The sequence below is a fragment of the Bos grunniens genome, chromosome 23 (assembly GCF_055505025.1).
Source record: "Bos grunniens cultivar Pamir isolate PY7600 chromosome 23, Bosgru_T2T1.0, whole genome shotgun sequence".
Lineage (NCBI taxonomy): Eukaryota > Metazoa > Chordata > Mammalia > Artiodactyla > Bovidae > Bos > Bos grunniens.
In genome coordinates this window covers 53,749,508-53,762,840 of record NC_141187.1, presented here as the reverse complement: position 1 = coordinate 53,762,840, position 13,333 = coordinate 53,749,508, and the positions used below count along the sequence as shown (strand labels likewise).

The 13,333-nt window shown below is 44.0% G+C and overlaps 1 protein-coding gene across 12 annotated transcripts in view; it reads right to left on the bottom strand.

The window, feature by feature from the left end:
• The window catches only part of EXOC2 (exocyst complex component 2), a 122,999-nt gene that overhangs the window by 29,974 nt on the left and 79,692 nt on the right, over nucleotides 1–13,333 (bottom strand). For 9 of the 12 annotated variants that reach the window (XM_086370947.1, XM_086370951.1, XM_086370953.1 and 6 more), the window contains 5 exons: nucleotides 13,204–13,263; nucleotides 12,435–12,496; nucleotides 10,890–10,956; nucleotides 8,120–8,236; nucleotides 1,920–2,061 (listed from right to left, as the gene is read on the bottom strand). In XM_086370947.1, coding sequence (XP_086227073.1) covers nucleotides 1,920–2,061; nucleotides 8,120–8,236; nucleotides 10,890–10,956; nucleotides 12,435–12,496; nucleotides 13,204–13,263 — 448 coding nt within the window. Of the gene's footprint in view, nucleotides 1–1,919; nucleotides 2,133–8,119; nucleotides 8,237–10,889; nucleotides 10,957–12,434; nucleotides 12,497–13,203; nucleotides 13,264–13,333 lie in introns of all 12 variants that reach the window. The other 3 variants (XR_015152907.1, XR_015152908.1, XR_015152909.1) reach the window with 1 other exon arrangement.

Sequence of the window (13,333 nt, the reverse complement as noted above, 5' to 3'; positions counted from 1 at the left end):
GGATGGCTGGAGTCTTGACACTTAAGCAGACGCCTGAGGACAAAGGACTCCTGACCATACGGGCAACGGGAAGACCCTGCAGGGAGAATGTGGGAAGTCTTCCCTGTGTGCTATGGGCAGCTGGCGAGGCCATGGGGTAGAGTGTAGGGTCAGTACTAACCACGTTGCAGATTTTACTGTAAGACACTACAAAAATTTTAAGCAAGTTTCTGACAGGATCTGACATACTGTAAAAGGATGTATTTGGGATGTGAGCTGTCATCCAGTCGGGACACAGAAAAGAATGCATGTATGAACAAACCTAATTCCCAGGGTGGATCACTGGTCTCAAGGTCATCTGTGAATAGCCTCTGGAACTTTCGATCTGCAATCTTTTTCAAAACTCTTGAGCTAGGTGACTTTAGGAATTTCAACATTTGGGACCTTTAGGAAGGTATTATAGGAAGGAGCATTGAGGAAGGTAATGAATGCCCTTAGGGGAGAAAGATCAACTATGATCTGCTTTAGGCAGAAGGCTCAAACGTCTATAATGATAGATGGTGACTTCAGGAATTAAATAGCTACAATCACATAAACATTACTAATTTAATGATTCTGATTCTTAGCTTATACTTCCGGCATCATTGCATCATTACCCCTAATATGAACAACTTGATGATTTCAAATTGTGGTGCTGGAGAAGACTCTTGAGAGTCCCTTGGATGGCAAGGAGATCAAACAAGTCAATCCCAAAGGACATCAACCCTGAATGTTCATTGGAAGGACTGACACTGAAGCTGAAGCTCCAATACTCTGGCCACCTGGTGTGAAGGGCTGACTCACTGGAAAAGACCCTGATGTTGGGAAAGACTGAGGGCAGGAGGAGAAGAGGGCGACAGAGGATGAGATGGTTGGAGGGCATCACCGACCCGATGGACGTGAGTCTGAGTAAACTCTAGAAGATAGTGAGGGATGGGGAGGCCTGGCGTGCTGCAGTCCATGGGGCTGCAAAGAGTGACACGACTGAGCAACTGAACAACAGTATGAACGGTAACAATAAAAACAAAACATGTTTGAAGAATAAATGATGCTATCACCATCTAATAAAAGCATCACACAACAATAACGACAGGATATCACAACACGCTGTTGAACGAATAAAGGTAACACAACTTTCCAGCAGGTCGCGGGTACAGCCACACACGCCCCAAAGACCTGATGTCTAATAAGAACAGAACCATTTTCACACCAGGCGACACCAACACGTTAGCAGGTGGCCTGGCTTTATGTATTCCATGGTACTTCAAACAAAGAAACAAGTGTCTATCAATCAAAAATGTATTTCTTTCAATGAGCAAGTTATTTCTAAAACACACATTACCAAGTGATCTAAGTGACATTTATTTGGCGTCACAATGATAATACTGGAACTGTCTGCCATCTTCCCGCAGTTGAATTTTCTCTGCTAAATTATGATGCTCTTACTCCCATACCTTCTCCTTGAATCTTTCATATCTTCGGCAACTGTAACTGGGTCTTACGTAGAAGCGATCAAACGTCTTAAGTAAATTTTCTGCAGTTTTCTGACTGCAGAAAACTTCACTCAGTCTACTGCTTCTATGCAAGCAAGAAGCACCCCAGGAAGCAAGTGTGTGTTACTGAGATGATCACATACTCTGAGGTGTAATTAATTATCCTCTGGAATTTAAGATTAGCTCTAAGCCATTTTAAGCACTAATAATTTAAAGTCTCCTAAACTCCAAACTATCAAAAAGTGGGTTTAAGTTAATAAAGATTTAAAAATCAAGTCAATCCTTTAGTAAATATGGAAAAAATGGGAACAAAAAGAAAAGCATCTTAAGCACGTATCAAGAAAAGCAAATCTATATTCACGTCTCAGGATGCATGGACCTGGAGACCAGTAAACTGAAACCACCCACCTGTTGGGGGCAGGCAGTCCCTCCAGTCGAAGTAGCCAGCGTAAATGCCAGGTTCCAAGGAGCCCACGATGGGGTCTGCCTTCAGCTCAATGTAGCTTTCAAACAGCCTCTGGTCCAGATCTTTGAGTGAGGCCATGCTCACCTGTGAGCACAGTGAGAGCACCCCAGTGAGGCCACGCCCGCTCACACGCACAAGTGGAACACGCACGGCGTCTACTCGCAGGTGAAGAAAACAGTGAAACAATGTAAGTAAACGCTGAGTAGGTTTGAACAGTACTTACCGGCTTTCCCACAAAAAGGCATGACTTTTGCTTCGCCGCTGGTAATAAAGAGCACTCTAGCATGGCAGGCGCCCTGCTTCCCCACTGTCTACACTGCGCTCTGAAGCTCACTCAAAACAGTTACAGAAACATAAAATCATGGTTTTATTTTAATGTTTCCAACTTAAATTTTCTAGTTTACTATTTAAAAACCTTTTTTGGTAAGAATAATTAGTAAAAATTAAACTTCTGAGAAAGAAAAAAATAACATAAAGAAAGCCCTGTTATTTTCATTTCAAAGATGACAGAAAGAGCACTTTTAATTGAGCCAGCGCTATAGAAATAAACTCACTGAACTATAATCAGAACCACTATGGGGAGTGGTGGGCAGGGGTGCAGACTGCTGGGTAAGACAGGCTCAAGAGGCTCAAGGATGGACTGTGCAAGACTCTAAGACGAGGAGCAGGGCCACTGTTTTGTAGTAACTGTAAATGGAGGGTAACCTTTGACAGTTGTATTTTAAAAAAACAACAAAATTTTAACTAGAATAAATACAGCAAAAAAAAATTATATACAATTATGCTAAAAATAATCAAATATGTAAAATATATTGCCTATGGTTCAAGTGACTCAAAAATCTTTAAAACTGTTTGCTGTAAAGGAGCTTCCCTGGACTTAAAAAAAAAACAAAACCTGTCCTTTCTCTATCTCCACGCTGAAATACTGAAAAGAGATTTACAGGCATCACAGAAAACATCACTCAAGAATTGAATGCCAAACTAAAAGACTCCACATGCCGCAACTGAGATGTGGCCCGGCCAAATAAGCAATAAATACATAAAAATGAGTATACATGTCTAGAAAAGAGAGCCTTCCCTCCTTGGCCTGTGAATGTCTCAGGAGATAGAAGAGGTTGGGGGTGGGGGCCCCATCCTATCCATTTCTCTCTAGGCATTCGACTTTAAAAAAAATAATTTAATGCCAGACTTTAATGGCTATTATAACATTCTTGGGTAGATCAAAAATCTGCAACTATCCAAACTGCAAATTAGATCATTCTTTTAAAAAGACTGGCACAGAGTACACCAGCTTTTTATATATGTAAAGGTCATTCCTTGGGTTTATGTAATTACAGCTACTAATAAAATTATAAGCCAAAGTTTATTAACCATACAGCTCTGGTTTTCCCTTCTCAAAGGGCTCAGAGACTGGCCTGCAGCCTCTGAGCCCCTTTAAAGAGACTGTTCTAGCCAATGAGCATATGAGAAAGTGTTAACCTGCTAAGCAGGGAAAGACATGCAAAAGAAAACACCACAAGAGGATGTTTCCTATCAAACGAGAACTAATTGGCAGTGATGGCCAAACGCAAGGGCGCAGCTTCTGAACAGCAGCCCGGCAGGCAGAGTCTGCCGGGAGGGAGCCTCTGCAGCGGCAGTTCACTTCCAGGAATTTACTGTGAGGAAGGGAGGAGGGTGACGCGGCCAGCGTTCCCTCTCAGTGACAGCCACAAAAACCACCTGAAGGTTCCCAGCAGGAAAAAGGGAAAACAAGAATTATACAATGGCACATCCAACAGTAACAAATACTATAAAGCCATGAAACTCACATTTATAAAAATGGAGAAGTGCTCCCAACAGAACAGCCAAGAGAAAGAGCTATATTCATTATAAACTAAATTCAGAAAATTGTTTCATATTTTAATGACATACACAGACACAGGTCTATGTAAGATACTAATTACTATATATTCTAAAATAAGACAGTGTTTATCTTTGCTGGATTACAGGTGATTAAAAAAAACCTTTTTTACATTTCTTAGTATTTCTCCTTTTAAAAAATGATTAAGTCTTATTTAAAAAAAAAAAAAAAAAGAACGTTTGCTTTGGCTGTGCTGGCTTTCTGCTGTTGGGGGGCCGTTTCTGGTTGTGCTGCGAGGGCTTCTCACTGCAGCTCCTCGTGTTGCACAGCATGGGCTCCAGAGTCTCAGCAGCCCCGGGGCATGAGCTTAGCTGCCCTGCGGCATGTGGAATGTTCCAGACCAGGGACTGAACCTGGGTCCCTGCACTGGCAGGTGGGTTCTTAACAACTGGACCACCAGGGAAGTCCAGAGGTCTTATTTTTATAATAAGAAAAAGAAAATGCACAATAAAAAAACGTTTCCAACACTTGAGACTGGGAGGCGCTGGCATCGCAAGTGGAAATGCACAGGCGCGCAGGGCTCCACAGCACAGCCCAACAAAGGCCTCCAACGGGGCTCATTCGGACCAAGTGTCTCGCAGAGAAAGAGGATTTGGAAATGCTGACAAGTTTCATGTTTATTATTTAATGCTGCTTTATAAAGTTCAAAATGATATACATTTAACCAACCGGCGTCAGATCCTATTCCTCTGGTGTCTTCTCATAGAAACAATTTTGTCATTAAAAAAAAAAACAAAAAACAATTTTGTCCTTTACTTTAGGGCATGTATGATGCCAGACCAACAGGCACTCTGGACTTAGCCTGAGAAAAAGTGAACTGGAGGCCTGCTGTGCTAACCTCCCTTTCTCTGAGCATCTTTCTGCATGAAAAACAGAGTTAATAATACTTTCCTTAATTACTTCAGAGAGCTATTTTCATCAAACAAAACTGTGTAAAAAAATCATTCTAGTTTTAAAGGATGAAAAGTGAAAAAGTGAGTGAGTCGCTCGGTCGTGTCCGACTCTGCAAGCCCATGGACTGTGGTTCACCAGGCTCTTCTGTCCATGGGATTCTTCAGGCAAGAATACTGGAGAAGGTTGCCATTCCCTTCTTCAGAGGATCTTCCCAATCCAGGTATCCAGCCTGTATCCCCTGCATTTCAGGCAGATTCTTTACTGTCTGAGCCACCAGGGAAGCAAGCCCCAAAGGATGAATGATAATTAAATTTTAATAAACTCCTAACAAGCATGATTATTTATGTAAAAATTAATTCTACTCTTGCAGATGAAGAGCAAGATAAAGGGGACTGAAAAGACCAGTGAAGCTCTTCGTGAAACAGAATACAGAAGGAACTATGCCTGGAGAAACTTTGGCCAAGTCCCCGAGCACAGCTCGGGGGAGACCTGTGAGAGGTGGGGTCCAAGGGGTGAAGACGCCCAGCAGCAGCTCTGAGGCAGCCTTCCCTCTGACAGCAGAGCAGAGCATGGGTGACCAGTGTTCAGGGGATCTGAATGCCCCAGACTGCTTTGGGATCTGGGCCTCCAGAGTTATGTTACCTGAGAAGGGAACCATGAAAAACAGGGGCAGCTGGCAGTTTTACCTTAATGCAAGAAATATATTTTACTTCATTGTCATCATGAAATTAAGGAATTCACTCATAAAAAACAGAAACAGCACAGAGACTATAAATCTAGTTTACTGTCTCTTCCTTTAATGCTTAGTTGAAAGCTTTCAAAATATTCAATTCCAAATTCTGAGTGCCACAAATAGCACCCCCCAGATCCTCAAATCACCTTGGTTTCAGAACACAAGAGCCTGGACAAAGACGTGGAAGGACACGGTCAGTCTCATTCTGCTTCTTACTGACACGGGCTGACTCTAACAGAAAATCCCTAAGTATAAGAAAGGCTCAAAATTCTCCAAGCCAGGCTTCAGCAATACGTGAACCGTGAACTTCCAGATGTTCAAGCTGGTTTTAGAAAAGGCAGAGGAAACAGAGATCAAATTGCCAACATCCGCTGGATCATCGAAAAAAGCAAGAGAGTTCCAGAAAAACGTTTATTTCTGCTTTATTGACTATGCCAAAGCCTTTGACTGTGTGGATCACAATAAACTGTGGAAAATTCTGAAAGAGATGGGAATACTAGACCAACTGACCTGCCTCTTGAGAAACCTGTATGCAGGTCAGGAAGCAACAGTTAGAACTGAGTACGTCAAGGCTGTATATTGTCACCCTGCTTATTTAACTTATATGCAGAGTACATCATGAGAAACGCTGGGCTGGAGGAAGCACAAGCTGAAATCAAGATTGCTGGGAGAAATATCAATAACCTCAGATATGCAGATGACACCACCCTTATGGCAGAAAGTGAAGAACTAAAGAGCCTCTTGATGAAGGTCAAAGAGGAAAGCTGGCTTAAAGTTCAACATTCAGAAAACTAAGATCATGGCATCTGGTCCCATCACTTCATGGCAAATAGATGGGGAAACAGTGGCTGACACTATTCTGGGGGGCTCCAAAATCACTGCAGATGTTGACTGCAGCCATGAAATTAAAAGATGCTTACTCCTTGGAAGGAAAGTTATGACCAACCTAGACAGCATATTAAAAACCAGAGACATTACTTTGCCAACAAAGGTCCATCTAGTCAAGGCTATGGTTTTTCCAGTAGTCATGTATGGATGAGAGAGTTGGACTATAAAGAAAGCTGAGCACCGAAGAATTAATGCTTTTGAACTGTGGTGTTGGAAAAGACTCTTGAAAGTCCCTTGGACTGCAAGGAGATCCAACCAGTCCATCCTAAAGGAGATCAGTTCTGGGTGTTCATTGGAAGGACTCATGTTGAAGCTGAAACTCCAATACTCTTTTCAAATACTGATGCATTTGAAAAGACCCTGATGCTGGGAAAGATTGAAGGTGGGGGGAGAAGGGGACGACAGAGGATGAGTTGGTTGGATGCCATCACCGACTCAATGGACATGAGTTTGAGTAAACTCCAAGAGTTGGTGATGGACAGGGAGGCCTGGTGTGCTGCAGTCCATGGGGTTGCAAAGAGTCAAACACGACTGAGCGACTGATCTGAAATCTTTCCCTGCTTTTATATGCAATTCCTAATCATTTCATATATTTTTAAAATAATAAAAGACTTCTCCAATACTAATGTTAGTGTCATTATTATTACTGCATAAAAACAAAATGCCCACTTTCTACAAATACTAACTTTTTACTGCAAGAGAACACCTTGCAATTCTCAACCAAAAATTTCTGGAAATAAACTCGACATTTGGCCCTTAAGTCACAACATTTCTCATCAGGATGATTAATCTTTACGAAAAGGCAGGAAAACAAGACATAGCCACCCACTCTGACATTTTCAATCTTTAAAAAAAATCCCAATCAAGTTCATGAACTGGAACCATCATTTGTAAAAAGTATGCAATCTATCCAGAGCACTTTTTGATTGTAAGATTAACAAGATCACTATCTTATTCTTTGCACTAAGAGAACTGCACTGACATTAAAAAAAAAGTGGTTCTAGCTTGCTTTACTTAGAAATCTGATAAACCTTTGCCCAGGAACCAAGCAACCTTTAATAATAACAAGATTACTTCATCTTTTTCTTTTCTGATTACTTGAAAAATATAAACACCAAAGTGCAACATCATTAAAAAAAAAAAACAAAAAAACACTCCAATTATTTATTTATGCAGGACTCATTTTTGTCCAATTCTCCACATGCAGGACTGGAGAGGGGAAGGGGTGTGTTTTTCAGCAAAGACAAAGCAACCTAGAGCTGTGCCTGCGTGCATGTGTGTGCACACGTGTGTGTGTCTGCACCGCACCCGTGCAAATACTTCGGCAGGCACGCAGAAGCTCTGCTGTGGTCCCCGGAGCAGGAGAGAGGAAGGAGAGGAGACTGTGCAGGCTTGGGGCTTGATGTTGGCTGGTGACAGCTCTAACCTGAAAGGAGCCGCATCTGAGATGCCTCTGGAAGCCTTTCTCTCCTTTCCTTCCCTCACTTTTGGGAAGCCTGGGTGGGTAATATGCCAGCTCTACCCCTGCAAGGACTTTGCTCCAGAGAAAGAGAAGAGCATTAACTCCAGGTGAGCTGTGAGGAGATGGGACCGGGAAGTGAGGGTGGAGGAGCAGGGGGCGGGGCGAGCGGGGGTGGGAGGAGCAGGGGCGGGGCGAGCGGGGTGGGAGGAGCAGGGGGCGGCACCGGGAAAACAGCTGAAACTAAGCGGGTGTGAAGACCACTGACCTGTGTTATTTTTTCTATTCCCTGGAAGTTGTGTTTTTCAAAATGTTCTGCTATGTTTAGGAAGGTGTGACGTTCTAGGTAGCAGCAATTACTTAGGACTATCAAAAGTCGCTGTTCCTAAAACCAAAACAAAATTTTAAAAATTACATTTCTAGTAACAAATTGAAAGTCTAACAGATAACATTTCCCACTTGCTAATTACAATTTCTTCATGTTTCATATCAATATTCAGCACTTTATCTTGGTTCCTTCTTTCCAGTAACAGAGAAACATAATACAAATCTGTAATTCTACTAACTAACCACCTAATACACTGAAGAGTCAAATCATGTTTAACTCAAATTCCTTTGGAACTCTAACAGCTGTATGGAAAGCAGACGGACGGAGCACAGGTAACCAGTGAGGTGGGGTCAGATGCTGCTCTTAGGTGGAGGAGGAAACGGCAGCCCACTCCAGTGCTCTAGCCTGGAGAATCCCAGGGGTGGGGGAGCCTGGTGGGCTGCCGTCTCTGGGGTCACACAGAGTCGGACACGACTGAAGCGACTTAGCAGCAGCAGCAGTTCTTAGGAAAGGGGTTCTACTTTGCTGTTTATTCTACATGTTTTGCACCCAAAATAGCTATAAAAATGAGTATTAAAAATAAGTGCCAAAAAACGGTTAAACTCTTGGAAAATAACTTCTAAATTTTTCGTAACTTGGAAGAAAACTGTAATGGCTCCCTCAGTCACGAGGCTGTTGCAGCCCTCCTCATGGAGAGTCTCCCTCTTGGGGGGAGCGAGGGGACAGAGCCGGGCGCCCGCCCAGTCAGGCACGGAGAGGGCCATGCTACACCCCCAGGCTTCTGGCTGCTCATGGTGATTTCACATCAAAGTGACCAGACCCCCAGGCTGACGAATCAGTCCTCTTCGTAGAGTTCAGAAGAACTGGCTTGTAAGGAAAGTTCTAGGAACAGCTCTGTCCCATCTCCTCAGGGGAGGGTTTCTCCAGAACAAGTGTGACTAATCTGAGGCCTCGGTTTAGATCCTGACTGAACTCGAGGGCAGAGATCCTCCCCAGGAGACACTCCCGCCCGTCTTGGGCTCGCTGTGGTGCACTTATCAGTGACTGAGGTCAGTGACAGAAAGGCAGGTGTGCAGACCACAGGGCCACCCTGGCTGGGCCCACATCACCCAAGAATCCCATTCAGTGTCTTCACAGTGTGTACATTGCTAGGTCTTTATTTAAAATTTTATTATTTAGTTCTGGCACAGTGTGATCTACCTGTCTTTTGTGGTCATCAAAAAATATAATTAAAAGGCCCAGAATTATTACGGTGCTTTTAAAGCAATGAAACGGCCTGGATGACTCTATGGATGAGAAGTGGAGGCTAAAATAAGGAAAATGGGCTGTAATCTACCCTACTCCATGCTCCACCTTCAAACCTCGTGAGATGGGCACCGTGAGACCGGGTGTGACAGGCGAGGCTGGGGGACGCTGGACCCCTGCCTGCGCCCCCTGCTGCTACCATATGGCCCTTGTAAGGCACTTGGGACGCAGTCACGTGACTCCTCTGCAGCCAATCTGATCTCCGCTGGTCTCCCAGGCCCACAGTCCATCCTTACTCGCCTTCCCTGGGGAGCTGGCCGCCAAGCACCCTCCCCCTGCCCCGCCTGCCAGTGGCCTGCTCCAGCCTGCCGCGTATCCTCTGCCCTCTTTTGTGGCCCATCCACGGCAGGATCTGCAGACCGAGGACTCCACGGCCTCAGGCACCGTCCTGGCCCTCCGCAGCATCTCTGTGATGCAGGCATCAGGCCACTCTCTATGGTGCCTGAAGCCCTTCAGTCAGTGAACGGCAGCCAGAAGAGGACCAGGGATGAGCCCCCTTTCTTCCCACGCTGCCCTCGCGGAGAACCAGAACAAGACCCTACAAAGACCTGAATCCCCAGGGCCAAATCTAATGCAGTATCATCTAGTGGAGAAAAGCACAGGGACTGAGCTTGGCACCAAATCTGGGACAATCTCAGGAGAGGGGGACAGGAGACAGTGTGACTCACTCAGGCTTCTGGCTGAGAGCAGGCAGATGGAGGCTAAGGCGTGGTTCGAGGTAGGGTCCAGGCTCTGAGGAGAACCAGGCCCAGCGGGCGGTGTCAGCCCGAGAAGGAAGATGCCGAGCACGCGGCAGCCGCCTCCGTGCTGGGAAGACTGTCGTGTGCCAACAGGGCCTGTCCCACCGACCAGGAAAGGGGCAGCCTTCCTCTCCACAGAGAAGGACACTGTCTCGGCATGTGCTTCTCCAGCCTTCTCTTCATGTTCACAGTGGAAGCATCGTCTGAACTCAACAGACGGCCTCCACTCACCCCTGACCCAGCGTAGGCAGTGCCCCACAGCCGTCCACACACCCCCACGAGCCCTGGCTTCCGTCTGACCCGCAGGCACTCCAGCAGTCTGCTTTTCCATCTGGATTTCTTCCTCTCTGATGTTTCCTTCTCTGGAGCTCCCAGGCTCTCTCTTCAGGCCTCCCCTTGAATCCTGAACCCCAATAGGATTTCTATATATGTGGTCTCCTCTCCAGCCACTAGGATTGTCCCTCATACCCTCATCCCATCCCAGGCCTCACACTGCTGATCTACAAATCTGTACCTGGACTTCTCTCCCGGGGGCCAACAGCCCACTAGACCACAGCAATAACGCAGCAACAAAGGACTTTCAGGTTGAGCTATGCGCAGCCATTGTGCAGCGTCCAATGACATGCTTCACTTTCTATTTATCATCTCTTTACAATCTCACTTACTGAAGTCAGACTGAAGTCTTCATGGATACTTCCAAACAAATCAGGAGAAGAAACATCAACGGAGAGACTGAATAGAGAAGTAAGGAAGAGAACAGTTATAGTTAAAGCACTAAAATTAAAAACATTAATATAATGTCAATTATACCTCAGTAAAAAATTCCATAAAACCTATGTAAATTTGACTTTAAAATCTTTTGGTCAAAAATCATATAACTTTCTGCTTTTTAATATTTAATACCTAACAGCTCGAAGTAGAAACTGTGAACTATCTGTTAACATGGGCCATATAAAATGTGTTTGTGGGGTCTTCCCAATAATTTAATTTCTAGGTATAGACTCTCATAATTGAAATGTTTTTGCCCATCACAATCTAAAGGGAATTCGTTCAAGCTCATGTTCACAGTAAATGACTAACAGGAGAGCTGAGTTAGGAAATTAGTTACTAACCCACAAGTGACCAGATACACAGAAATGCAGGGGAGGAGACACCAAAGAGCTACCAGTAAATTTACAAGACACGGCAGGTGACAAGTAACACCTCAGCAGGATCTCTTTCTTTAAATCTGACCAACTGATTTTAGAATTCATATGGAAGATGAAAAAGATATCAATATTTTAAAATAGAAAAAGCAATAAAAGGATAGCAATCTGAAAGAAGTTAAAATAATGATAATTAAAACAATATAAACCGATAGGAAACATCTGAGTAAATAGAGCAGAAAAAGTTCAGAAATACCTTCACTACTACAATTCAATGACGTGTGGAACAGAAATCGTAACAAAACAAGACTTATTTAATCAAAAATATCAGGAAACTGCTAACAATATAAATTCCTGGTAAATGAATGTGCTAAACATAAAAAATCAAAGACAAACCAGAACTGGATATTTATTAGGCTTCAGAGGAATAAATGTCTTATACAGTGAGAGGCAAAAACCAGACAAATATGAGAAAATCTCCAGCTGTCAGTTAGATTACAGCTTTAATTAAGAGGCATTTATTTCAGTATTATTTGTGTGCAAGCAGAAACCTCAGGTACAGTAAGTCCCATGTGCCAAATATTCAGAAAGACGAAGTTTCAACAACCCCAGGGAGCAGTACGATGACAGAACGATCTCTCGGATCTGGAAATGTCAGGACTTAGGTGTGCGCTCTGGGCTCAGGTAACTAAGCCGGCCGGGACATCACCCCACCCACACTGCGGGCCTCTAACAGCAGCTGGGACTACGCCCAACACAGAACCACATGGCTGCCAACGACGAGGAGCTGTGCATTTTCCCTCTATTATTACAAACCCTGCTCCTCTGGACAGTTAGGGAGCTAACCACGTACTCAGTTTGCTCAAAGTGCCTCTAGTAAAGCTGAGACAAGTTCAGAAGATGAAGAAACTGTGGAAAGAATAGAGGCCAAATACAGAAACATGGGATTCACACGAGCACGCGCTCTCGTATTGTGAGTCTCGGGACACAAGACCAGGCACGGAACGGGAGGCTGTGCTTTCAGTCCGCACGGACTCCAGCGAGGCTGGTCGCAGCTCTACTTACTGTGCAGCGTCTACATCGGCATCAGGCTTGCTGCTCAACTGTTCCAGACAGTATATAAAAACCTAAGTCAAAAATGCGACATTTCAGTGACAGGAACCCTCAGATGCTCATCTGTCTGGACAGCAAAGATAATTTTCCATAAATAACCAGAAATACAGTGTATACCTTGCGAGTGGTATATATGTATATATGCCTTGTTAGGGATAAACTGCACCCCATATACAGGGCGTATCTACACATGCACATTTAAGAACATAAGCACTGGGAGTACATGTCCCCATATATAATGCTAAGTGATTAAAAAAAACTTACAGCACCTATGTTTTGATCCCACTGTTAAGTTCTTGAATATATTTTATTTCCTTCCTCTCACTCATGTGTTCAACTGTGTATATGTGCCCACAAAGCACTGGCCCCAAGGAACTTGGGGCTCTAGATAAAATGTACATCACTGTCATTTAATCTGTGCTCCAGCAGAAACATATATATATATACACAGACATATACACATACATATACAAATATACATGTACAAAGTCCCACGAGAACACAGAACAGGCAGCATAATAACAATGAGTTACTGGGGGAGGTACTGCTAAGCAAGCTGCAACTATTCTTGCCTTGAACTTACCTACCATAAACTATTATGGACTCACACAAAATGCAAAAGGACACATACAATTGTCAGCATCTGCTCTACACTGATTATAAACAGGAGGGAGACCAACGGTCTGCACTGTCTCAAGTCTCCACTGCTTCTACAAAGTACCTGCATGATATTGATGCTCAGTTGGCAAACCTCCTCCTGGGTTTTAGGGTGCTGGAAGACCTGTAAGGAGGAATGAGAATTTTTGTACTTAGCTAAAAAAACCTTTTGTTCATGGAGCTTGATGTAAACA